Genomic DNA, 26791 nt, shown 5'->3' with positions numbered 1-26791 from the left:
AAAAAGCCTGTGACCTATTTCCAGCAGTGATTCATTGCAAGCCTCTCAGAAGGACTACAATTCCCAAAGATGCAGATAAGAGCCCTGTGAGATTAGAGCCAGCCTCAGCAGGTCAGAGATCTAATTCCCCTTGAGAACCAGACACCCAACCTATTTACAGCTCTGGGGGCTTGTTTTCCTTCCCTTTTCCAAAGGATCCTGTGGAAAACCTGAGCTGGGGGCGTGTGGGAACATAAACCCCATGGAAAAGCAAAGCAGAGCTTCCTCCAAAGTCACAGAGCTGCTGGAAAAAGCCCTGGCCCCAATCCTTGTGTTGTTGTTCCTGGAGGTGACAGTGTCACCATCCTTCCTCCCTGGAGCTGCTGCTGCTGCTGTCTCACACCCAGGGCAGTCTCACACTCAACCCAAGCCCAAATGTTTTTTCCTGGAGGTTGAAAGGGAACTGTGCAGGAAACACAGTCGTTTGAGTTGTGCTAGAAAATATTTTTAAAAGTCTGTGTCACGTTGCCGTGGTGACAAAAGTTCTTAAAATGATGAAGATTAAAGTCTAGGCTGGGAATGGTGGCATGGGGAGAGGAAGGGGGGCTGCTGTCATGACAACCTCAACTCTGAGAGTGCAAGAGGCAAAACACACGGTGGTGGCAGGATCTTTGGGGTTTATATATATCCATAAACATCTGCCAGCTACGCCAGCCTTCTCTGAGCTAATTAGTCCTGCTATTTCACCTTTCTCTGCTGTAAATATTTTCCAGTAGACACAAATCTCAGAGGGGGAAGGCAAGAAAATGGCATTTTTTCCCTGTTTCCTTTTGCTTTCTGTACTCTGTCTTTGTTCCCTGAATTTCTGCCTGGGGAAGAACTTCCAGTGGCCAGGAGCAGCTACCTGGGAAGAGTTAAATCACCTGAGGAGGAGGAGGAGGCTTGGTGGTCTCTTACAGAGTTTTCCAGCCCCGGGCTAGGGCAGGAGCACCAGCACACACTGAGGCAGCTCCTTGGGCCATCCCACAGCTCAGGAGCAGCAGATCAGAGCTGCAAACCCAAGGTTTGGCTGAACACACACTGAGGCACCTCCTTGGGCCATCCCACAGCTCAGGAGCAGCAGATCAGAGCTGCCAGCCCGAGGTTTGGCTGAACACACACTGAGGCTCCTCCTTGGGCCATCCCACAGCCCATGAGCAGCAGATCAGAGCTGCCAGCCCGAGGTTTGGCTGAACACACTGAGGCTCCCCCTTGGGCCATCCCACAGCCCAGATCAGAGCTGCAAACCCAAGGTTTGGCTGAACACACACTGAGGCAGCTCCTTGGCCATCCCACAGCCCATGAGCAGCAGATCAGAGCTGCAAACCCAAGGTTTGGCTGAACACACACTGAGGCACCTCCTTGGGCCATCCCACAGCTCAGGAGCAGCAGATCAGAGCTGCAAACCCGAGGTCTGGCTGAACACACACTGAGGCAGCTCCTTGGGTCATCCCACAGCCCAGATCAGAGCTGCCAGCCCAAGGTTTGGCTGAACACACACTGAGGGACCTCCTTGGGCCATCCCACAGCTCAGGAGCAGCAGATCAGAGCTGCAAACCCAAGGTTTGGCTGAACACACACTGAGGCACCTCCTTGGCCATCCCACAGCTCAGGAGCAGCAGATCAGAGCTGCCAGCCCGAGGTCTGGCTGAAAACTTTGCCCTCAGAGGTTTTTCCCTGCTCCGTGCCCTGCTGGTCCCTGTGGGATGGCGGAGCTCAGGGAGATTGGGAACGCAGCAGCTGAGTGTCAGCACAGCCCCCAAAACCTGCAGAGGAAAAACTGCCAGGGCAGCACAAAGGATTGGTGGATTTGGAGTGTAAAATGTGCTTGGCTATCTCTGCTCACACCTGGGCCCCGCAGCGCTCCCCCCCGCGGCCCTGCCCGGTGAGTCACGGCAGCCTCAGCGGCGCTGCTGACATTGCCCGTGTCACCCGCTGCAAAGCAAGCAGAAAAGCAGAGTCAACCCCAAACTCTTGCCTTCGTCTAAAACTTGATCTTCTGGCTCTGGCTGGCTGCTGGCACAGCAGAAAGCGAGTGAGCACAGCCCCAGCCCGTGCTGGAGTGTGCACACAGCCTGCAGATGTAGCTGTGCTCCACAGCCCAGCCCTGCTCAGCCCATCTGCTGCCTGCTGCTGCCAAACCTGGCCCAAACCAGCTGCATCCCAGCTCCCTCCTTGTCCCAGGCACGCTGGGATGGGCACAGCCCGGAGCTGTCTGTGAGAAACACGTTCACTCTCCTGTGAACATTGAAAAGGTTTAATAAAGGACAGTAGGAGACAAGGAGCACAGAGCAAAGGTTATTGTGGCATCAGCTGAGCCCCCTGTTATCTTTGGGGATATGTCTTGGTTTAGGGCAAATTTTACCCTAACCCCTGAAATACCTTTAATTACATCAGCCCTTTGCATATTCACAGACCCTTGTGCTCAGTAAACTTTTCCCCAAACTGGTTTACATGTTCCAGGAATTGTTTAGCACATCTCTGCTTTGGCTCTGCTCCTTCAGAGCATGTGGATTCCTGGATTGTGGTTTTAGTTCCTTTTTATCCCCTCCAGTTCTGCCTTCAGAGGGTGAGTGCTGCTGGCTGGCACATCTGCCCAGGTGTGCTCACCCTGTGTTCAGTGGGTGTTATCCCATCCCTGCAGGCACTGTGACACAGCACACTGATATCAGGCTTAATGAACCAGAGAAATAAAATCCATATCTTTATAGAAAACTTACTTCAACACCACACATCTAAAATCCATTTTAATATTTGCAAAAAGGCAATATTATAATGTGTATCCATAACATGTCTGACCCACTGCTGCTCCTTCCAAAGGGATCCTGCTTCCTGAGGTGTCACTAAACCCAACTTTGTTCCTTTAGGGGATTCTTCTTCTTCCCCAGCTCAGCCTGTTGGCAGCAACAATTGCCTTGGAAATTTGAAGTTTTTATCTTTGTATAATTTAGTGGCTAGAACAGCATTTTGTCTGCTCTTCCAAAGGGAAAAAATGTGTAAAAATATGTCCATTCTTCCTAAAGACCAAAACCTGAGTATTACTGCGCCTGAGTGGGTCGCTGGTGGTGAGAGAGAGACGGTGAATCTTGTATCTTGATCAGAAGGCTTATTTATTAAGATATTATATATAATACATTATTACTATACTAATAGAATATAGAGAGAGGTTTGCAGAGTGGCTAGGCTAGGCTAGGAATAGATAGAAAGAATCTATAACAAAGTTATCTCCAGGGACTCAGTCCCCTAGCTTGCACTGGTGATTGGCCCTTAATTATAAACATAGAAAATGAGCCCATCAAGAAACCCCTGTTGCATTCCACAGCAGCTGATAATAATTGTTTACCTTGTCTTCTGAGACCTCTGGCCTCCCGAAGACACAGAAATCTGAAAGAAAGGATTTCTGTGAAGAAATGTCTGTGACACCTGAGGAGTTGCTCAGAACAGGAAACCTCTTGGAGTCAAATTTGATTATATTTTGATGCAGCTTAAGAATGACATCACTGGGCAGAATAAATAGGAAGCTGGGGAGGGTGAGGAAGGAGCAAGGAGGAGGGGATAAGGCATTTCCCACAGCAGCATCAGGAGAGGAGAAGGAGCAGCTGAGATGTTGCTGTGTGTGCCAGCAGGGTGGGTTCATTCCACAGGTGCAATTCCTGGGGGAGCTGCCCTTTCCCTGCCAGCCCTGATTGCTGTGTGTGCCCACAGTGGCTCAGGGTTGGATCTGTGTGCCCCAGGTGTGCCCAGGGTTGGATCTGTGTGCCCTGGGTGTGCTCAGGGCTGGATCTGTGTGCCCCAGGTGTGCTCAGGGCAGCTCTGTGTGCCACAGGTGTGCCCAGGGCTGGATCTGTGTGCCCCGGGTGTGCCCAGGGCTGGATCTGTGTGCCCTGGATGTGCTCAGGGCTGGCACTGAGTGCCCCAGATGTACCTAGGGCTGGTCCTGTGTGCCCCAGGTGTGCCCAGGGCTGGCTCTGAGTGCCCCAGGTGTGCCCAGAGCTGGATCTGTGTGCCCCAGGTGTGCCCAGGGCTGCTCTGTGTGCCCTGGCTGTGCCCAGGGCTGCTCTGTGTGCCCTGGCCACACTCAGGGCTGGTTCTGTGTGCCCTGGCCATGCTCAGGGCTCCCATGCTCAGTGCCCCGTGTGTGCCCAGGCTCTTTGCCCCCCCTGGGCAAGCCCACCCTGCCAGTTCTGTGTTCTTTGTCCCTCCCTTGCTGCAGCTTCCCAGGCTGGGTCTGCTCCTCAGGGCCCCCAAGCCTTCCCCTCTTGCATGAGTTGTGTCAGTCAGGGCTCACCCTGGCTGTGCAGAAGGTGACATTTGCCACAGGAACTGGCACTGATCCCCAAATCACAGTTTTTTCAGTGAGCTGCCTTCAGTTTGCACATTGGCTGGGATGAGCTCCTTGTCCAGGCTGGCTTTAGGACTAAACAGGATGAGTGGTTTGGGTGATCCAGAGCCACAGCAGCTGCTGCTGCAGGGCCTCAGCACAGGCACCCTCAGTAATCTGGCTAAACTGGATTTTAGGCTCAGCAAAGCTCTTTGCAGCGCCCACCTATCCCCAGTCTATGGGAGATTAACACTGAGGTTTGAAAAGGCAGCTAATGCCTCTGTGAGGAAAGTGGATCTTTACCTCTGTTATCTTCAAAAGCCAAGGAGAGAAAGGCAGACTGAAAGACATGTCAACTTTCTTCCCCACAGCCCACAAATACTCTTCTTAAATGTGAGTAAACACGTTTTTCCTCACAGCAGAACAACCTTAACTCTGACCCTGGAGCACTCACAACATCATATGAGACTGTTTTGATTCTCTTCTGAGATTTGTATTTCCTTCTCAGGTCTGTGGGTTTTTTAAGCCATAAATGAAGAGTAAATTCTTTGCTTCTTTTAAGCTGGAGCAGTATCACAGCTCCTTGATTATCCCCAGGGGATTTATCACAGTTGTATATTAACCATGGTGTGGGCACAGACACCAGCACTGGCTCGAGACCAGGCAGGGTGTGGAGCTACAGGATTCCTGCCACGTTGGCAGTGCAGCAGTGAAGGGCAGCAAGCAATTTCATTGCTTTCCTGTGGAGCAGAATCTGCTCAGGAGCCCCATGGATGGCAGTGAGTCCTGCCAGAGCCAGCACTCAGCTCTGCTGGCTCACCCTGCCTCAGCCAGGATCATGGGGGTGCCTCTGCATTAGGGCCCCCAAAGGCCTGAGAAAGCCCCTTGGCTCCAGGCACAGCACTTTGAGAGTGTGAGAAGCCAGCAGGGATGTGCAGTCAGATCCCAGCAGGGATGGGTTGTGAGATCCCAGGCTGGATGTACAGATCCCAGCCCAGATGTGCAGTCAGATCCCAGCAGGGATGTGCAGTCAGATCCCAGCCCAGATGTGCAGTCAGGTCCCAGCCCAGATGTGCAGTCAGATCCCAGCCCAGATGTGCCAGCAGAGCCAGGGACAGGGGCTGTGCCAAGGGCTGGCCCTGGCAGGGTGTGCCTGGAGCAGCTGCTGCCCTGCCCAGCACTGCCCCAGTGTGTGCCAGCCCCAGGGCCCCAGCCAGCCTGGAGCAGAGGGAAGGTGGTGGCTCTAACTGGGAGCAGAGGGATGGTGGTGGCTCCAGCTGGTGCAGAGGGAAGGTGGTGGCCTCAGCTGGAGCAGAGGGATTGTGGTGGCCTCAGCTGGAGCAGAGGGATGGTGGTGTCCAGGCTGGAGCAGAGGGAAGGTGGTGGCTCTAACTGGGAGCAGAGGGATGGTGGTGGCTCCAGCTGGTGCAGAGGGAAGGTGGTGACCAGGCTGGAGCAGAGGGATGGTGGTGGCTCTAACTGGGAGCAGAGGGAAGGTGGTGGCTCCAGCTGGAGCAGAGGGAAGGTGGTGACCAGGCTGGAGCAGAGGGATGGTGGTGTCCAGGCTGGAGCAGAGGGATGGTGGTGTCCAGGCTGGAGCAGAGGGATGGTGGTGACCAGGCTGGAGCAGAGGGATGGTGGTGGCCTCAGCTGGAGCAGAGGGATGGTGGTGGCCCCAGCTGGAGCAGAGGGATGGTGGTGGCCATGGTTTGGACAGAACCTGAGCCTTGTGCCAGCACAGAGCAGCAGGCCTAATTAACCACACAGCCTTGATTGGAGATGTGGCCAGAGCCAGGCCCCACTTCTCCTAGGTGTCCTTGATTCCTTCCAGCTCAGGTGCTGAGTTTGGAGGGTGCTGCTGCAGCCCAGATGGAGGAGAGCTGCACAGGTACTTGGGGCTGACAGGATTTCAGATTGCTCCTGCTAGGATCCCGGTAGCTCGTGCTGTACAAGTGGAGTTTCTGAGATGGAGCTCTTACATAACCAGAAATGACTTTTGGAGGGAAGTTTTGGTCCTCCCACTTTCCCAAGCTGTCCTTTCCACAAGAATTGCAAGGTGAACTTTGGCTGGAAGGACAGAGCTGATTTTGTCGCAGGGATGCTGAAGCCAGAGCTTGTTTTGGTCTGTCAAAAACCAGGGATATTCTCTATCCAGGAATATCCTTTAAATGGGAATCCGTGCTTGGCCCTTCTCCTGGCTCCCTTTTTCCCAGTGCAAGCAGCAGAAAGTCAGGAGGCACAGGCAGTGCTGGGGTGGAAGGAGCTGTGATGCTCTGGGACTCAGCCTGGGTTGTGTTACAGCAGGACACAAAGTCCTGAGTGTTCCTGATGGAAACCAGAGAAGTTGCAGTCACCACTCGTGTTCCTCTGAGCTCTTCTGGAATGTTCCTGGCCCTCCTCTCCCTGGTGAGCCAAGGAAGTGCTGGAGGGCACTGCAACAGCTGGGTCAGAATTCCCTGTGACACCAGCACCTCTTTGCAGGGGAAACTTCTCAGTGGCAGGAGTTTGTTCCCAGCCCTTCACAGTTGTTCCTGCACCAGGAGTGCTCCTGCTTTTCTCTTGCATGGCAATGCAAATGTATTCCGAGGAGTGGGCACGAGCTGGGAACTCCTGAGACATTTGGAACTGGAGTTGTCTCACCTGCAGCTCAGACATTTGCAGTTCATAATATTAATTACTTCTGGGAATCCCTGAGCTCCTTCTGAGGTGCCACAGCCCAGATGTGTCACCCTCAGGGATCTGTTCCCATCCAGGGACTCTGGTGTTCCAGTCCAGATCCCAAGGACTGAATCCAGCCTCTCCTCTCTCTGCATGCACCAAGGCTGACTAGGATGGATCCCAACCCTCCTCTCAGAAGCTCCAAATCCATCACCTGCTCCCTGAGCCATCCATGCCCTCGGGCCCTTCACTGTCTGCTTTTCATCTATAAAAGGAAGGCACGTCCTTCCTCAGTCTGACAGGGCTTCTCCCTGCCCCTGGCTGGAGCTCCCTGGGTTACAGCAGGGCTGGAGTTCTTTGAAAAGCACCCGGAGGTGTGAGAGGAAAAGTCATTAGCACAGAAAAACCCTGATGGCACAAAAGATCCTTCTGCAAACTGCTGCTCCAGCTTCATTAAAAGCACAGCCCCGGGCTCTCATTCCAACAGGATGGATTCGCTCTGGGTTATCTAAATGAGAGTGATCATTTCTGCAGGGGGAGGAAAACAGAGGAAACCAGGAGGAATTATTCTGTATGAATTATGTGCTCAGCTTTCATACTGACCTATTGAGTCAGCAGTCAGAGCTGGATTTCCTAGAACAGCCTTTCATGCTGGATTTTGGAGATATTCTTCTTTTCAGCCCTGAAAGATCACTCAAATGGCCTTTCTCACACTGGCAGTGTGGCCTCCAGCCTGGATGCAGGGAAATAATGGAGTTAGCAGCAGTTATCTAAACCATTCCTCCTTCTGGATTTCAGCATCCTTGTGCTGCCTCCTGGCAAGGGTTGGGCATGTGGGCATCACTGTGGGTGTGTTACCCTGAGGTGGGCATGGAGAGCTGGCCAGCCAGCTCCAACAGCAGCAATTCCAGCTGCAAAAATGTGATTCCTTTGCTGATAACAAAGGTTTCTTGCTGTTTTAGCTGTTGAGCTGCCTTCCTGTGGGATGAGAGGCTGATCTGTGGTGTGGGCAAAGGTGGCAGGCACACAGTGCCAGGATTGTCCCTGTTGGAGCAGCCAGGTGTATGGATTTGGGCACACATCACACAGCCTGTCCCCTGTGTCACAAACCACCCTGACACTCATGTCCCTTGTAAGGTGATGCCACCTGAACCCCTTTAGATCAGGGGCTGTGTCACTTCTGACCTGTAAGGAAGTTGTGTTTGCAGCTTTGTTTTCCATGTGAAGAACTGACAGATGAGGAAAACCAGCCCTGTCTGCCATGGTTCTCTTTTCTTTACCCACCTGGGCAGGGGTGTAGCAGCAGAACACAAGGAGTACAAGAAAAGAGATGAATCAGATCCTCTTCCAGAAGCCTCTGCTGAGTTGGAGGCTGTTCCTTGTTGCATTTGATTCATGCAGAGACTGCAGCTGACACCCAGCACAAAGGCAGCTGCCACCATGGGTCACTGAGGAACACGTATCCAGCAAGAACAGAAAGCAAAGAAGGGCATTGCAGCTAAACAATGGAATTACAGAGTTGATTCCTGAGGAGTGGCTGATGGTCCAGAAATATTTGCAACCAGCTTGTTTTATAGAAGGAGTTATGGAGCTTTTAATGGTAAATTAGAAGGCAAAGTTGCAGGGCAGGAGGGAGTAACAGAGGGAGCCAGGTCTCATAAGCTCTTAGAGGTTTATTTCTCACCCAAGATAGCTCAGCTACCTTTGGAGGCATAAAATCACCAGGATGGCTTCTGTTGCAGTGTTAGAAACAAAAATGTTTAATAAAAGGCAAAATAAGAAACTCTTTACAGAGAAAAGCTGATCTAAGTGCAAGAGGTTCTTGCTCCTGGTAAAACACCTCACAAAAACCATTAGTTTGTTTGTTCTCTTCTTTTTCTAGTAAATTGCTCAGGTGGGACTTTTTGGCTCCTGTCCCATTGGCCATCCTTAAGTTTGAGGTGAAGTCCCCCAAGCCTATGAGATGCCTTTTTCACCTAATCGAGGACAGAAACTTCTAAGCGTCTTTCCTTTTTAAGGAGGAGACTTTTGTCACTCTGTCAACAGGGGGCACATTCCTATAGGAGGGGTGACTGATGATGAGTTTGTATTTTGGGTTTTGAGCTGGTTCTGCCTGCCTGGTTCTGTATTTTGGTTTTTAAGCTGTTTTTCAGGTGGTTCTGCTTGCACACTGTGCCTGAGCTGAGCTGGTGCAGCTTTAGCAGGGTTCTGGAGCCTGGCACTGTGTGCAATGACGCTGGGGGCTGTTTGGGGGAGCTGCTGTCTCACCTGTCGCTGTGTGCCCGCAGATCTTCCACATGACCTACGACCTGGCCAGCGCCGTGGTGCGGATCGTCAATCTGATCGGGATGATGCTGCTGCTGTGCCACTGGGACGGCTGCCTGCAGTTCCTGGTGCCCATGCTGCAGGACTTCCCCGACGACTGCTGGGTGTCCCTCAACCGCATGGTGGTGAGTGCTGGCCAGAGAGCACTTGGACCTGCTTGTGCTTCTTCCTTTCTTCCCTGTTTTATCTTTTCCTGTTTCCTCCTTTCTTCCCTGTTTTATCTTTTCCCCCTGTTTCCACTCTCTTCCACTTCCCAAAGAGTGAGGCCAGTGCTAGGTGTTGTATATTTCATTCCCTTGATCAACTTGTGATACATATTTAAATATATAAATATATATAAATAATGAAACATATATAAAATACAAAAATGTATAATATATAATATATAATATATAAAATATAATATATAATATATAATATATAATATATAATAATTATATATTATATATTATATATTATATATTATATATTATATATTATATAATATATATTATATATTGTGTATTGCATATTGTGTATTGTGTATATTATATTATATTATATTATATTATATTATATTATATTATATTATATTATAAATAATATTAAATATGAAATATAAATATATAATATCTAGCATATAGTATATAACCTATAATATACAATAGAAACATATATTTTATATATGTTATTTATGTATTTTTATATATGTATAGATATGTATATGTATACATATATACATATCTATACATATATACATATACATATATAGGTAACATGTATAAAATATATATTTCTATTGTATATTATATATTATAGGTTATGTACATGTATACATATATATACACGCATATACACATATAGATAGATAGATAGATATAGATTAGATATAGATATATATATATATAGATAAATATATAAAGAATTAAATACAAATAACCTGCTCAGAGATGGTGGGTGGGGTCTCCCCTCTGGAGCATCCCCCAAGCCATCCATGCTCCCCATCGCACCTCTCAGCCCTAAACGCAGCCCCTGGCTGACCCCCCTGCAGCACCCACTGCCATCCCCCAGCTTCCCGTTCCTCCTTTCATCCCCCGGGGCCGTCCCAGCCCTTCCCGGGGCTGTGGGCAGGGAGGCAGCTCCTGCAGGGACACAGTGCCGGGACAGGGAGGCAGCTCCTGCAGGGACACAGTGCAGGGGTTTGGGGACAGGTCCTGCAGGGACACAGTGCCGGGTTTGGGGGCAGGTCCTGCAGGGACACAGTGCCGGGGTTTGGGGACAGGTCCTGCAGGGACACAGTGCCGGGACAGGGAGGCAGATCCTGCAGGGACACAGTGCCGGGATTTGGGGGCAGGTCCTGCAGGGACAATCTCGGGGCAGGGAGGCAGCTCCTACAAAGACACAATCCCAGGGTTTGGAGGCAGATCCTGCAGGGACACAATCCCAGGGTTTGGAGGCAGATCCTGCAGGGACAGTGCCGTGGCTCGGAGCAGGACCGGCCCCGGCAGAGCCGCAGAAGGCAGGAGCCAGGCTCCCTCTCCTGGCACGGAGCAGCAAGGAGCAGGCATGGAAACTGCTTCCCGCTGGAACCTGAGTATGTGGGGTCCCAGAGACAGGGCTGGGGCTGATCCATAATTCCCATTGCTGGTCCCTTTGTCCCATACCCCTGGAAGGGTCGGTGTGACCACCCACCCACCCCGGAGTGAGCCAGGGGCACGGGATGAGGAGCCAGGCTGCCCAGTGCCATCCCAAGCTGTGCCCTGCTGTTGCTGGGAGGGAGTTTGACACCATATGGCAGAGGCAGGGCGAATTCATGGTACCTTTCAACCATCTTGCTGAGAATTCAGGAGCTTTTATTCAAAGGGACAATGTCCAGTTGATTAAGCAGCAAAAACTGACAAAGCTTAAAAAATTGCCTGTTATTGCAGTTCTTAACCTCCAGATTCCCCCAGCCAATTTCTTCTTGAATAAAGAAAATAATCAAGCACTGGGGCAGAACAGAACAAATTAAAATGTATCAAAGATGTGCCAGCCTTCCTGCCTCCCAGGTGCAGGGCTGTGGGCACAGGCTGCCCGTGCCTGGAGGAGTGAGCATCCATGGAAAAGTCATCTGTTTGCTGTTTATTTATTCATTTCTCCTCTCTGCAATAATGGTTCTCTTCCTGCTGCTGCCAGACTGCCAGTTCTGGAACCTGGAACCCTCTGCTTATCTCCAACAACTGTGCAGGAGCTGCCTGGGCTTCCCCATGCTGCCTTTTCTTTATTTATGTGGCAGAGCAGTCAGAGATTGGGGCCCCACTGTGCTGCTCAGGGCCAGGAGGACACTCAGCTTCTCATGCCAGGGAGCTCAGAGGTGCAGGTGGCCTCATCCCCCTCCTGGGGGTGACCTGGCCATGGCAGGATGGCTTCAGAGCAGCAGATTTGGGGCACAATTCCCTTATCCCAACGATGGCAGCAGCAGCTCCTGGCTCCCCCCATCCATCCCTCAGGGCAGAGGTGCAAGCTGGGCTTGAGGCTGCCAGCTGTAGTCACAGGGAAGGGTCTGCAAAAGTGGCAGCAGGACATGGGACAGAGGAAGAAAAGAGGCAAATCCCAGCAGCAGGGATGGGGAGAGAGGGGAGGATGCATTCCAGAGGCAGGAAGGCTCAGCAGGCTCCAGGAGAGCAGGGGAGGGAGCTCCTATCCAGAGCAGAGCTTTCCTCATGCTGCAGCCTTGTCTTCCCAGCCTTGAGAGCCTCTGAAGCTGGGAATTAAACTTGCCTTGGGAGATTTTTTTTCTGCTTCTTCCCTGCAGCTAAATCACCTTTTTTTTCTTTTCTTTTTTTTTTTTTTTTTTTTTTTTTCCACTTGAAAGAAGTGGAAAAAAAAAATCATTATCTCTGAAAATGTGGGATGAAGAACTGGAGAGATGCCCCACCTATACTTCAGGGGGTTTCCACTCCAGAAGCTGTTCAGGAATATGCCAACCCCAAAATAGCCTGGGATTAGAATATTTAACAAAGAGTGCAGTAGTTCTTTGGGGAAAAAATAGGTTTTTCCTCCCAGTAATGTCCTTTAATCTCCTGAGAAGGTTTCCAGGCATGTCAGTGGGACCAGCAGTGGATGTGGATGGCAATATCAGTGAAACAATTTACATCTAATCTGGAGGGGAGTACTGAGAGAGGCCACAGAGTCAGGAAACAAGAAACTGGAGCTCTGGGCTCTTCTCAGGCTTTGGTGGAAGGTTCCAGCACAGCTCTGTGTATGGACACAGCTGGGAGGGGAGAGGCCAGGGTGGCCTCTGTGCCAGGGATTTTGGGACATTCTGTACCAGCCTGGTGGGAGCTCTGAGGAGATAAATAAATATCCTTGTGCATGGCTGCCCTGATTGCACACAGGAGCCAGAAATTTGGGAAAAGGGAATCTTCTGAAGCTGCTGCAGCCAAGGGGAGCTGGAAGTGAGGTCCAGATGCTTTGGAGGCTCTGTCTGTGAGTGTGTTGGTGCTGCTCTTCCTCTGCTCTGGGGTTTCCCACCACTTGGCACTCTGTAAAACCAGCCCTCATTTTCATACTGCAGGGAAAGAAGATTCATCACCTCCCATCTGCTTCCTAAAGGTTTGATCCTCATCCAGGGGATTTGTGAAGGGTCTGCTGTTGCCAAAATCATCTCAGGGCCTCGATAAATCCCCGAGTCTGGTTCCTCTGGGTGTTTTCCACATGCCTCGTGTTCCATTTCAGCAGCCGTGGAAGCAGTGGGTGTCTGGCTGCTCCTGGAGCTGCAGGGCAGGATGTTTGCAGTATTAATTGCTGAGTCCCAATCCCAGGGGCTTCAGCATTAGCTTTCCTGCAGTGCATTTTATTAAAAACTGGAAACACTGGTGAGTCAGCTGCAGAGTGTGTGCTGCTCCCCCCGAGCTGGCCTGGCTGCTCCTCTCCCAGAAATCCCAACTCTGCAGAGCCCTGAAAGCTGCTGGGAGCACGTGGCCTCCTCCCCTGGGTGCTGTGCTGGCCCCACACACCCTGCAGGGAGGGCAGAGATCCCTGAGGGCAGGGCAGCAAGCCCTGACCAGAGTTTGGCTGATCCATCCACCAGAGCATGTTCCTGGGGAGCTCTGCCCCTCCCTGCTCACAGCACCCCTGATGGAAAGGGGGAAGAGGAATGGCTGCAGTGGGGGAGAGAGCAATCCTGCATGGATCTGCTGTGATTCCCAGCTCCCCCTGAGCCTCTGGGCCAGCCCAGCCCTCCTGCTCTCCCTCAGCAGGCACAGGAATCTGAGGGAAATTCCATGTTCTAGAAAGTGTCAGGAGCAGGGCTGCCCCCCCTGGGGTGGGAACCTGGAGCTGAGGGTGACAGGCACAGGAGTCTGCAGGAGATTCCATGTTCTAGAAGGTCTCAGGATTAGCAGGAGCAGGGCTGCTCCCATTGGGTGGGAATCTGGAGCTGAGGGTGACAGGTACAGGAATCTGAGGGAGATTCCATGTTCTGGAAAGTGTCAGGATTAGCAGGAGCAGGGCTGCTCCCATTGGGTGGGATCCTGGAGCCCAGGATGGCAGGCACAGGGAGTGCCCTCCCCAGCTGGGGCCAAAAGCAGTCCAGAGCAGGGTGGGCAGGGCAGAGCAGCCCATAACTGGGAATATTGTCCTTTCCAGGGAAGGCAGGGTGACAGGCACTCCAGGACTGGGTGACAGGCACCTCCAGCACTGTCCAGGGAGGCCAGCTGGGAGCAGCATGAGATGGGCACAGCAGCAGGGATGGAAAGGAGGCCAAAGCACTCTGTGCACAGCCCTGGGTACAGGTACCATGCCCAGGCAAGGAGTGGGTGCCCAGGTCTGGATCTCCAGGAGCACAGGGTGCTTGGGAGGGCTCCCAGGAAAGGCTGCCTGGGACAGCTGGGACTGGGGCACTCAGAGAAGATCCCTGCAGTCAGGTGAAGGCCATGTGAGCTTCCCTTGGAAACAAGCCCAGAACAGGCAGGTTCTGTCTAAAGTGAATTTAACCTGTCATCTCCATGTGTTCCCACCCTTTAATCTGGATCTGGAGGGGTGTTTTCCCAGCCCAGCAGCTCCAGATGTGGGCAGGGATGGTCAGAGACATCTCCTGAGTTCTCCAAGTGTTTATGGTCTAAGTCAGGCATAACATTGTTCTTTGGAGGCTTTGTCTGAGACAAAGCTGGTGCTGCTCTTCCTCTGCTCTGGGGTTTCCCACTTGGCACTCCATAAAACCAGCCCTCATTTCCATGCTGCAGGGAAAGAAGATTCATCACCTCCATGATAGGATTACATCCCTATCCCAAGAACTTCCAGTACTTCTCCATGGCTTTACTCATCTCACTCCTTCTCTCCAGGGAGGCTTCAAGCAGGCACACTCACATGTACATCAGAACCAAAATACTCTGTCATACACCACAGTTTGCCTCCAGGTGCTTCTCTAAGGTACTACAGAACCCAGCAGTGCCTTTGAAGTGTTCCAGGGAAGTGCCTCCAAGTATTCAAAGGTGGATCTGAGACTCTCATGCCAGAGAAGCCCTTCCAGCACTGCCAGTGTGGATGTTAAAAACAAACCAGTCAGAAACTGCTTCAAAGTCATTTCAGTGCCTTTTGCAGAGTCTCTTGGTGCCTGTGAGATAACCCCCTCTTAACTGTGAGCAGGCACAGAGCTACAGCTCTGCTTTTGCGTGCTTTGGGATTTGCTTAACGAGGAGGAGTCATTTTCCCCTTGCAGTTTAAGGCCTCATTTCCCTGCCCTGATGGGCCATTTTAGCCACTCCAGTATCTGTGGAGTGGTGCTGCAGTGGGGGCTGGTGTAGCTGGCTGTTAGATAGGGTATGGCTCTTACAGAATGAGCCGTGGCACTGTGAGGCACCCGGTGCTGACAAACCCGTGGCCACACTGCATCTGGAACCTCTTCTAGTCTGGCCTCAAGTACTGAGGGCTTGACCTGTCTGTTCATCCTGGGGAAAACAAAAAACCTGAAAGCTAAAGAGGTACCAGGAGCTGAAAGTGAAGAATCATCACAGAGCATCCAGTGCTCTTCACACTTGGTTTCCTAAAGGTAATTGCTCTGAAAGGCTTCCCCTTCACAGGAGTGCCTCTCTCTGAGCAGTGCTTGATGTGCTCAGGGTTTGTTTGCAAAGCTCTGTGTTTTCCTGCAGCTCCCACCCCCCAGTCTGTCATCCCTCAGCCATCCCTCAGTCTGGCACCCTCAGCCTGTCCTCACAGGAGCCCTGCTGCTGCTGCTGGGGCTCAGAGCTGTGCAATTCCCAGGGAATTCTGTGCATGCTGGATGTCAGAGTTTTGGATGACTAATTCCTACAAAACACTGGCAAGCTTCCTTGTAAACAGCACTCCTGAGCAGCAAGTTGCTGGAAGAATGGCTTTTAAACCTCCAGCCCGCCTGGTACCCAGATGTTCACAGCCACTAAAGAGCCTGGCTGCCAGTTTTCCAGCTCAGCTATTAATGCTCTGTCTGCCCAGATTCCCTTTGGAATTCCCTCAGCTTCCTTTGTCCCTGCTCTCAGGTCTGTGCTGGAGCTGTGCTGCCCTGTTAAACTACTGCCACACTGAACTCAGAGGGCAGCAGCATCCCTGCAACAGCCAGAGAGGGTTGGGAAGGAATTAATTCAGCAGGAGAAGGGACAGGGCAGCTGCACTGTGCCCCAGCACTATGGGCTGTGACACTCCACAGCACTGGCAGTGAGCTCCCACCTTTGCAGGGATGCAGCATTTGGAGCAGAGTGGCCAAATGTGACAGCTGCCTGCTGCTGCCTCAGCGTGAGGGACAATGGATGGGCTGAAGTCCCAGCAGCTGCCATGCCCTGAGTGCCAGGAGTGCAGGGCTGAGGGAAGGGGGCTCCTGGAAGGGCAGGATGCCTGTGGCAGCTCTGTGAGAGGCCTGGTGCCCACACAGGGCAGAAGTGGGTCTGCAAAATGCCACAAAACCTGGGGGTGGAAACCAAAAGTGCCACAAAACCTGGGGGTGGAAACCAAAAATGCCACAAAACCTGGGGGTGGAAACCAAAAGTGCCACAAAACCTGGTTGTGGAAACCAAAAATGCCACAGAACCTGAGGGCACCCAGCACTTCTTTGGCCAGGCTCAGATCCCAGCACAGCCTGGAGGCAGAGGAGCAGGAGGGGTCACTCCTTTGGCCTCACACCTTTGGCAGCTCCCATGGCCAGACCCTTCCTGTGCCCTGGCCAGGGGACAAACTCCCCGTGCCCTGTCCTGCCCTGTGTGCAGCTCCTTTGGGCTCCTCACACACGAGCCTAGGGCACAGCCAGCCCAGTCACCAATGGCCACTTTGTGTCTGGCCCTTCTCTCTTGGCTCCAGGGTGGTTTTTCCAGGTTCCTGGTCTGTTGGGAGGGGAGCCTAGACAGGCTGGCACCAGCAGCAGGAGCAGTCCCTGCTGGGCTGTGGCTGTGCCACTGCTCCCTTGTCAGCTCTGTTGTCACTTGTGTGGCTTTGCCCTTCTTGCTGCAGTGGGAATCAGGCCTGGCTTGCATAATGAAACTGAATCTGGCCAGGTAATGCTATCAGCTGCCTTTGTCCATGTGCTTATCTCCTAACCCAGCACCAGCCCTGGGCAGAGGTTCCAGCCCTGTGCCCAGCTCCCAGTGGAGCACTCTCTGTCACTGTTTGCTGCCTGTAAGGTCAGTGAGAACTTTCCATGGGCTTCCAAGGCACTGAGAGCTGCCTGCAGGGAGGTCATCAGCCACCCCCTGGCTGTGATGTGTCACCTCCAGGAGGTGCCCAGTGAGCTCCAGAGCTCCCAGCACTGCTGGCCACTGGTGCTCTGGATGGAGAATTCCTTGTTTATTGCCAAGCCAGCAGCTGGGCTGTGCAGAGACCTTCTAAGCTGCCACAGCACCTCTGTCTGCAGAACTCCATCCATAACCTTGGCCCCTTCCAGGAACAGGGATCAGCTGAGCAATGCCCAGTGCTGTCACCCAGCAGAGGCGTTTTCACCTCCTTGCAGGAGCCATGTGTGATGCCAGAGCAGTTACTTGTCAAGGTTTCACAGCAAGAACTTGCTGGCAGATAATGCCCACAGGATGGCAAATGCACCTCAAGCTGTTCCATGAGCTCAGGCTAAACCTGAGGGCTGTCTCACCAGGGAACTTGTGCTGGTTTTTCTCTCTGTGCCATGCTGAGGTGCTGCCTGTGTGGAGAGCACAAGGTGTCTCAGCACTCTCTCCTGGCAGGATGTTGCTGCTCTCAAATGAAACCATTTGTAGTTCCTCAGCTCTCTGAAAAAACCCAGTTTTGCACTGAAAAGAACTTGCTGTCCAGACATTACCAACTTCATTTTCTGCCCTTCTCATCTCCCCAGGTAATGGCCATTTCCTAAATTGCTGGGCAGTGATTTTCCTCACTCTCAGATCCTGCTGCTGGCAGCCTTGCTCAGGCTCTCTGTTTCAGTTCTCAGTTCAAGTCCATTTCCCAGGGGAGGAAATGATTTGCTTCAGTTCCCTCTCCCACTTGTGGGTCATTGTGAAAATCTCCCGATGCATCATCTGGATTTAGCCCAGATTACCAGCAGGGCACCCTGGCTGCCTTCCCTGATGGAAAAAGCACATGGAGTCTCTAAAAACCAGGGCCAAAGTGGTGATCTCAGATCTGGGATCTGGCCTTGTTTTTCCAAATGGACTGAGTTGGGCTTGTGGGGCCACGAGGGCTCTGAAATTAAATTTCTTGTGTAACAAAGAGTAAATTTCTTGTGTTGAGGTGCCTCCAAGAGGGATTTTTGGGTGCAGTTGAGGGCGTTGAGGTATAGGGTATTAGTGAAGGATAGAGGAGTTATGGGGGCATTGAGGTGTAGGGGCTCAGTGAGAGATATGGGAGCTCTGAGGGGTTTGACATGTAGAGTCTCAGAGATCTGGGAGTTATGGGGCTAAGGGGGCACTGAGATGTAGGGGTTCAGTGAGGGATATGGGAGTTATGGGGGCTCTGAGGGGTTTGGGGTGTAGGGGTTTAGTGAGAGATATAGCAATTCTGAGACTATGGGGGCATTGAAGTGTAGGGTCTCAGTGAGGGATATAGGAGTTATGGGGGCATTGAGGTGTAGGGGTTCAGTGAGTGATACAGGAGTTATGGGGACTCTGAGAGGTTTGGGATATAGGGGTTCAGTGAGAGATATAGCAGTTCTGAGGCTATGGGGACATTGAGGTGTAGGGTCTCAGTGAGGGATATGGGCATTATGGGGGCTCTGAGGGATTTGGGGGTTGAGACTCCATATCCCTCCTTGCTTTCAAAGACCCCCCAGCCCTCCAAGCTACCAAAGAATTAAATTTCCCATGTAACACATCGAGGTGCCTCTGACAGGGATTTTGGGGTGCAGTGCCAGGGGTGCTTTCCTGGCCCATGGCCCTGTCCCCGTGCTGAAGCTGTGCCCTGTCCCTGCAGAACGACTCCTGGGGGAAGCAGTACTCCTATGCCCTGTTCAAGGCCATGAGCCACATGCTGTGCATCGGCTACGGGCAGCAGGCGCCGGTGGGGATGTCGGACGTGTGGCTCACCATGCTCAGCATGATCGTGGGGGCCACCTGCTACGCCATGTTCATCGGCCACGCCACCGCCCTCATCCAGTCCCTGGACTCGTCCCGCCGCCAGTACCAGGAGAAGGTAAGGACAGCCCTGCTGGGCTGGGCTGGGCTCTGTGCTGGCTGGGGGGAGCCTGGGTGGGTCTCTGTGCTGGCTGGGGGGAGCCTGGGTGGGTCTCTGTGCTGGCTGGGGGGAACCTGGGCTGGTCGCTGTGCTGGTTGCGGGGAGCCTGGGTTGGTCTCTGTGCTGTCCAAAGGGAGCCCAGGGTGGTCTCTGTGCTGTCTGGGAGGAGCCTGGGCTGGTCTCTGTGATATCTGGAGGGAGGATGGGGTCGTCTCTGTGCTGTCCAGAGGAAGGCTGGGGTGGTCTCTGTGCTGTCTGGGGGGAGCTTGGGCTGGTCTCTGTGCTCTCTGGGGGGAAGCTGGTGTGGTCTCTATGCTGTCCAGAGGGAGCCCAGGGCGGTCTCTGTGATATCTGGAGGGAGGATGGGATGGTCTCTGTGATATCCAGAGGGAGCCCGGTGTGGTCTCTGTGATATCTGGAGGGAGGATGGGATGGTCTCTGTAATATCTGGACAGAGCCCAGGGTGGTCTCTGTGATATCTGGAGGGTGGCCAGGGTGGTCTCTGTGCTGTCCAGAGGGAGGCTGGGATGGTCTCTGTGCTGCCTGGGGTGGTCTCTGTGATATCCAGAGGGATGACAGGGTGGTGTCTGTGCTGTCCAGGGGGAGCCCAGGGTGGTCTCTGTGATATCTGTGGGGAGGCTGGGGTGGTCTCTGTGGTGCTCGGAGGGAGGCCAAGGTGGCCTCTGTGATATCTGGAGGAAGCCCGGGGTAGTCTCTCCGCTGTCCAGAGGGAGCCTGGGGTGGTCTCTGTGCTGCCCAAGGGCGGTCTCTGTGCTGCCCAGGGCGGTCTCTGTGATATCCAGAGGGAGCCCAGGGTGGTCTCTGTGATATCCAGAGGGAGCCTGGGGTGGTCTCTGTGCTGTCCAGGGTGGTCTCTGTGCTGCCCAGGGTGGTCTCTGTGATATCCAGAGGGAGCCTGGGGTGGTCTCTGTGCTGTCCAGAGGGAGCCCAGCATGGTTTCCTTGCTGTCCAGAGGGACCCAGCACTGTGAGTGTGAGAGGCCAGGGCTCTGTTCCTTGCCCCCTCATCCCTATCCATGCACTCCCACAGCCTCAGGAGGAAACAGCAGCAGGATCAGTTAACTGCAGGGCAGGGAGATGGTTGTTGTTGTCTCTGCCTGTCATTGTACACCAGCGTTATCAATGTCACCAGTACCTAAAATTTTAAGTCACTTCTTCCTTTCCCACATCTTGTTTCAAACCCCAAGTGAATGTTCCAGAATGTGCAGCTTTTGTTTAGCAAGTGCTCTCTTTGAAAGTATCCAGATTATTCACTCCAGTGCTCTGAGTGAAGCAGCAGAACAGCCCCCCCCAAAGCCCAGATCAAGGCTCAGGAGCTCAGAGCAGGTTCCCCAGGTAGCTGTGGAATTAATGGCACCATTGTTGGACTGCAGAATGGAGGGCACAGCCAGAAATGTCACATCTGATCAGACTGCCACAGTCACTGAATCTGTGAGCTGGACAGGGCATCCAAAAAATGCAGCTGCCCTCAGTTATGGGGCTGGGGAGGTTTTATGGCCAGGTCTTGTGGGTACATTTGATCTGGAGATTAAGAAGAGGAATTGTTCCTATTCTGACCCTGCCAGGTGCTGTTTAGGTGAGAGAGGAGCTGTGATTCAAGTGGGGAAACTGTGACCAGGAGGCCCTGCTCAGGTGAATTTTAAGTTCAGGGAGGGGTGGGATAACCTTGGAACAGGTTTGAGACACAGGAATTCCAATGGGAGGAGAGCAGGGCAGAGAGGGAGAGCAAAGGAGACCAGAGGTTGACTCATGCTTGGAGCATAGGGAAGATCCCAAACCACAGCTAGAGCTGAGGGAGGGGGAATGCCCAGGAGAAGAGTGTGGAGGCCTGGCATGCATCCAGAGCATCCAGAGTTTTAGCTCTGTGTCACAGCTGAGCCAGGCTGATCCCCACAGAGAGCAGGGCACGCCAAAGAGAAGGACACTGCAGCACTGGGAGTGCAGGCTGATCAAATCTCAGGATGCAGAGGATTTATTCAAATGTGTTTGAAGTAGCACAAAAGTCAAGGACTGATCTGCAAAGCCAACCACCTGGGCAGCCTGGCACAGGCAGCCCTGCACCTGCAGCCCTGGGCACTCCAGGCTCTGCCTCCAGCCTGTGCTCACACAAGGGCACAGCTCGACCCTGGCACTGGGATCCCTGGCAGAGCTCAGGGAAATCAGTGCCCAGGAAGGCAGCAGGGACTGCAGAGGGGGTGCCAGGGACAGTGGGGAGGGTGAAAGCCTCATTAGAACGTGGGGATGTGAGTGAGAGGGTTAACAGACCCAGGAGAGGAGCTCTGGCAGAGGGGACAGGGCTAAACCAAGGGTGTATTTCCTGTGGCAGGTTCATCTCCCAAGTTATCCTCTGAGGATCAAAGCCTCAGGGATTGAGTACATTCATTTTCCTCTCACAAATGGGACAAGTGATGGCCTAAAAACAAATATGTATTTACTTTGTGCATTCCTTAGCACTTGAATAGCCATGATTAAAATGAGGCTGCTGCGTGATTTGCAGCCCTGCAACTCAATTTAGTTCAGTCCTCCTGGGACAAAGTGTCTGCTGAAGCACATTAGAGAGAGAATCTCAACAAGTTTGGAGGTTGATTGGTAGGAGCCAGCAGCAATTGAGAGAGCTCTGCTGAGCACCCTGTGGGCTCTGCCTGTCCCTCAGCACAGCTCAGCCTGCAGGGGCCTGGGGAGCTGTGCTGGGAGTGGCCAAGGAAAGGGACACGGTGGAGAGGGAGAGGAACAGCACAAACACAAACAGGAGAGGAGGTTACAGCTGGAACTGCCCTGGGAGGCTCTGCTGTGCAGGACCCTCAGGAGTTCAGGAGTGGGTTTTGGGGAGGTTTCAGATTGTCCAGACCTCTGCCAACCCACTGGTTCTTCCCTTGGACAAGAAGGGCTTTGGAAAAGAGGAGTAAAAGCCAAGCTGTGCTGTCTGTTGGCTTCAGGAGCCAAGGCTTGTCTCACTCTGCCTTGCATTCTCTGAACACTGGGACATTGAATCCCTGTCCTGTCAGAATCTTCTCCTGGAGCCTCTCACTTCATGCTGTGCTGGTTGTGCAAGGCAGGGCTGGGTGGATCCATGGGGAGGCAGGAACCATGGGGAATTCAGAGGGAATGCCCCCTCCAAGGCAGGGAGCTGCTGAGGTTCCTGGGTGCCAGGGCACAGTCCCTGTGGCACAGAGCCCTCCCAGCATGGAGAGGGCACAGCCATGGTGCAGGGCCAGCCCTGCCCTCCAGATGGGAGCAGCTCTTTGGATGGGGCTCTCTGAAGGGGCTGTTTGACCTCCAGCCCCAGAGGCAAAGTGAGGAGGGGCCTGTCTGTCCCATCACAGCTTCCCATGGTCACAGAGTCAGCAGCAGGATCAGGAGCTGAGCTTCTCTCTTAACCTCACCTGGAGTTGAACTCCACAGTACCTGGCATGTTTCCTGCACATGAGACACCAGCACAGCTCCTTCCTGAGGGGTTCTGGCAGAGCAATGTCCCAGGTGCTGTTGTGCAGGGTGGAGTTGTACCTGAATGGATGGGACAGCTCTGACCAAGAGCGGAGCTCTCACCCAGGGCTCTCTGGCCCTGTGCTCAGCTAGGCACACCTTCCTGGCTTCCCAGAGCCTCCCTGAGCTCATCTCTGCTCCCACATTCATTTCCTGTCACATCAGTGGGTTGAAATAGTTTATTTTTGAGCCCATTAGTGCCAGAGCTGGGGCAGGTACTGGTGAAGGGGGTCAAGGACAGGAGCAGGGGTACAAGACCCTCTGCAGCTGTTGATGGATCAGCTCCAGCCTTTATTCATCACTGGCTGCAGAATTCCCCCCTGGCTCACATCAGAGGAAGACTGTTCCTTGCCCAGGAGAGGAATAAACCAGCCAGATATGCCTGTTATTTTCATGCTTTTTGCAGGTTCTCCTCATAATTTCTTTCCCTAATCCTGCAGCTCAGCTGGATTAGTATTTCTGTCAAGTCATCCTCTCTTCCTCCCCAATGCTCTGTAACCTTGAGGGTGGGGAGGGTGATGGTGCTGCTCTCTGCAGCTCCTTGGAGCAGGGCAGGGATGCTCAGCCCCCATTATGAGAAATGATGCTCACTTCCAAAAATTAAAAGGTTTATTAAAACCTTATCAAAAATACAACAGAAGACTGAATAGAGGAAATATTACAGCACCAGGGGCAGAGGATGTTTCCCACCATGTGCTCATCCACACAATGGAGGTTTTGCCTTTTAACCCTTTAGTTCCCCAAAGTTCTGTCCATCTGCCCAGTGGTGGAGATCCCTTCCTGACATCCTGGTAGGAGCTCAGGTGCTGCACAGTAAGGAGCTGACCCTCCCAAATGTCCCAAACCCAGGGCACCCCTGATAACAACACAAGGGGGGTAAAACTTAACTATAAATCTATAAAACTTCTCTTAACACATCTACATGATATTTGCCTTTTAATTGTGAGAGTCAGCCATCACACCACTCATCTATCCCAATCAGGGTCACTCTCCCACCCCAGTGGGTGCAGGGAGGCTCAGCTCCCCAGAACACCCAGAGCAGGGACTGCAGTGATGCCTTGTGAAGGCTGACCTAGAACAGAGGCTAGATTGAGCTAAAGAATAAAGTAGGAATTTATTAAAAGGATATCCTAAATGGATCCATCTTGGGCAGCACAACCCAAAATGGCCAGAAAATGGACCACAGGTCATGGGGTCTCACACTTTTATAAGTTTTGGTCCATTTGCAAATTGGAGTTAATTGTCCAATTACAGCTCCAGCCCATGAAGTCCCATCCTTCAGTCCATTGTTTGTGCCCTTGGGGCTGAGATTTGGATCATTTGTCCTTGGTGCCCAGCTAGAGCAGGAATTGTTTTGTCTCCCTGCTCTGTGCACAGAGCTCAGCATCCCATAACATGAAGCCCAGACCCACACACTAAAGCAGCACAGAATGTGAAAAATATCAAACCCAAACCCTGAGGCATCGCTGAGAGGCAGGGCTTGCTGCTGTCAGCACTGCAGAGCCCCCTGAGCCCTAATCTCTCCTTCCAGAGCCTCATCTCCCCTCAGGATCTGCTCTCCCCACTCCTCCTCCTCCCTCAGCAGTCCATGCAGTGCCTCTTGTTCTTAAAATGCCTCTTGACTCTGGGTAGGGGCTTCACTTTCCCTTTCATTGGGCACTTCACAGCCTCTTTGCCTGGGCTCCCCCAGCCCAGGGCAGCTTCACAATGGCACCCCAATAATGCTCCTATGGAAATCCTCATGTTCAAAGGTTCCTTTTCTTGTTAAAGCAGAATTTCAAACCATGGCCAAGGTCTTTGCCATGTTTAGATCAGAAGTGTTGCCCAGCAGTGTCTCTGAAGCAGCACGTGCTGCAGCAGGATTGGAGGGGACAGTGGAGACAGAATCACTTCAGAATCCTGCAGAGCACTGCCAGCACTGCCCTCAGCTCCTCACACCTCTCACAGCCCACAGCTGATCCCTGCTCTGCTTTTCCAAGCACTTCATTGTGCAGCTGGAACATTGCAGCCCTCCTGTCAGCACCCTGAACTCAGCAGAGAGAAACTGGGGAAGGTTTAATCATGGGAAAGGCTGAAATAAAGCAACTGGAATGTTCTGTCTCTGTTGGGGATGTTGGACCAGGATTTGTTGGGGAAAAATCCAGACAGTGCCCTTGGCCTGCCCACTGCTCTGAGAGCTGGGGACCTGTCCTGGGCTCAGGCAGTCCTTGCTCCTTCTTGGACACCAGAATAATAATAGTTTCAGTTTCATAGTAAAATAACAGTTTTACTATCAACAAGTTCAAAGACTGATTTAGGCTTTTTTATGCTCCATGAGGAAACAGTGGAACTCACAGCTCCAAGGTGCTGCAGAGTTCCAGAGTCTCATCAACCTCAGAATATTTAGACAAATTGACTTGAGGAAAATCTTTCAGGTGTTGCTGAGTGCCCAGATGCGGATCCAGCCCCTGGCTTGGGAACACCAGATTAACCCTTTGCTGAGCTGTGATGGTTGCTGGGGCTCGGGGCTGGCTCAGCCAGGGACACAGACACACTGTGGTGGCTCTGGGAGCCTGCAGTGGGCACACACTTCCACAGTTTCCTACCACTGAGCTGGCAGGGGGAACCTCACATGCTCTGCCACTCTGGGCAGGGTTGGAAGTGACATTCCTGAGAGTACTGGTCACCAGGAACTTCTCAGGGATTGTCCCCACATTCCCTGAGCTCAGAGGCTTCTGGAGGAGTCTCCTCCTGGGCCAGCACCCATGGTGGAGGTCAGGGGAGCTGCAGAGCTCACTCACTCCTTGGGTAATGTGTGTGAAGGAGAGGGCAGGGAGTGCAGCACTCCAGAAATCAAAGGTGTTTGCAGCACTTAATCAAATGCAAAATGTAATCAAATTTCCTAATTGGAAAAAGTTTGGAGAGCCTGGCTTTATCCTGTCATGCCAGCACTGGGGTTTTGTTCCCTCTGTGCAGAGATGGCCTGAGCAGTGCTGTGTCCCACACTACTGTCAATCAAAGCAGCCTGGGCTGATAACAAGGCTGATAAATGATGGCTGCAGTGATGGTGTCAGGGCCCCAGCTTTGCTTTTCTGCAGTCAGGGGGTTCTGGCTGCTCTGCAGAGCCAAAACCATGCAAGAAACAGGTAATGGGGTGTTCATGTCAGCCAGAAACTCAGAAATTGTGTCAGTTGGTTTAGGTTTGTTTAATCCTTTCCCTGAAAGAATCCTGGACTGGTTAGAAAACAGAAGTGTTTGTTTAATGAAAACCTCATGGCTTCTTTTCAGAAAGACTTGAGGTGCAAACTGCCTTAACCAGACCAGGGCTCAGCAGCTCCTGCTCCTGCAGGAGAATGTGTCACTGGTGAACTTAATTTACCCATTCCTGAGAGCAGGCTCATTCTCAGGCTGTACAACATGGCAGGAACAGCTCAGATTGTGACATCTCCACCCTGGTGGAGGGACAGGTCCTTCTGTCCTGTGACCACCATGTAGCACCTGTCTGTGTTGTCCTGGCAAGGGAACCTCCCTGCCTTGGCAGCTCTTCCACCCCAGGGAGGGGTTTCAGACTTCAGTGTCAGTCTGGGAATTCATGTTGGCACTGGAGCTGTACATAAATAAATAAATAGATAAATAAGTAAGTAGATAAATAAATAAATAGCCGAAGAGCTGATGCTGCAGCACACACAGCCCCTGCTCCCCTGTCCCCATCTCCAGCCTTTGGGGGCACATCTCACCTCATTTCCCCACTTCTGCTCTTCTGCACAGAGTACTGCTGGTCCCCTTGCCCTGTCCCATTCTGGATGTGTGGCTCCAGTGATCTGACATCTCCACAAGGTCCTGGGATATTTCTAAAGATGGATTGGCCATGGCCAGAAGTGCCCTGTGCTGGCCTGGTGCCTTCTGGCAGGATGTGGCCTCTCCAGCCCAGCCAGGCACTCCCTTCAGGGCCATTCCCAGGGCAACCAGGCTGTTCCATGGCCCTGATGTGCAGGTTTGTCCATATTGCATCCTCTGGGCATGCACAGGATTAGACCTTAGAACACAGCATTTCATGCAGAGGGATTTGTCCCACAGCTCCTGCATTTGCCTTCCTCAGAGCCCTGAGCAGCAGAGATGTCAGAGGCAAACAGGGGGTTCATCAGGCTCATTATTGATCCTGCTCAGCCCACTGCCACCTCCCAGCCCAGGAATGGGATTGTCCAAAATCCCTGCCTGAACAAGAATGGGATTGTCCAAAATTCCTGCCTGAACAGGAATGGGCTTGTCCAAAATCCCTGCCTGAACAGGAATGGGGTTCTCCAAAATCCCTGCCTGAACAGGAATGGGATTGTCCAAAATCCCTGCCTGAACAGGAATGGGATTG

General features: G+C 52.5%; 1 protein-coding gene across 1 annotated transcript in view; it reads left to right on the top strand.

Annotated features, from left to right (window-relative positions):
* Positions 1–26791, top strand: part of HCN4 (hyperpolarization activated cyclic nucleotide gated potassium channel 4) — a 107926-nt gene that overhangs the window by 56640 nt on the left and 24495 nt on the right. The window contains exons 3-4 of the mRNA XM_058033631.1: positions 9286–9447; positions 18683–18901. Coding sequence (XP_057889614.1) covers positions 9286–9447; positions 18683–18901 — 381 coding nt within the window. The remainder of the gene's footprint in view (positions 1–9285; positions 9448–18682; positions 18902–26791) is intronic.

Source organism: Melospiza georgiana, chromosome 13 (assembly GCF_028018845.1).
Source record: "Melospiza georgiana isolate bMelGeo1 chromosome 13, bMelGeo1.pri, whole genome shotgun sequence".
Taxonomy (NCBI): Eukaryota; Metazoa; Chordata; class Aves; order Passeriformes; family Passerellidae; genus Melospiza; species Melospiza georgiana.
This window is presented reverse-complemented; position numbering and strand designations above follow the sequence as displayed.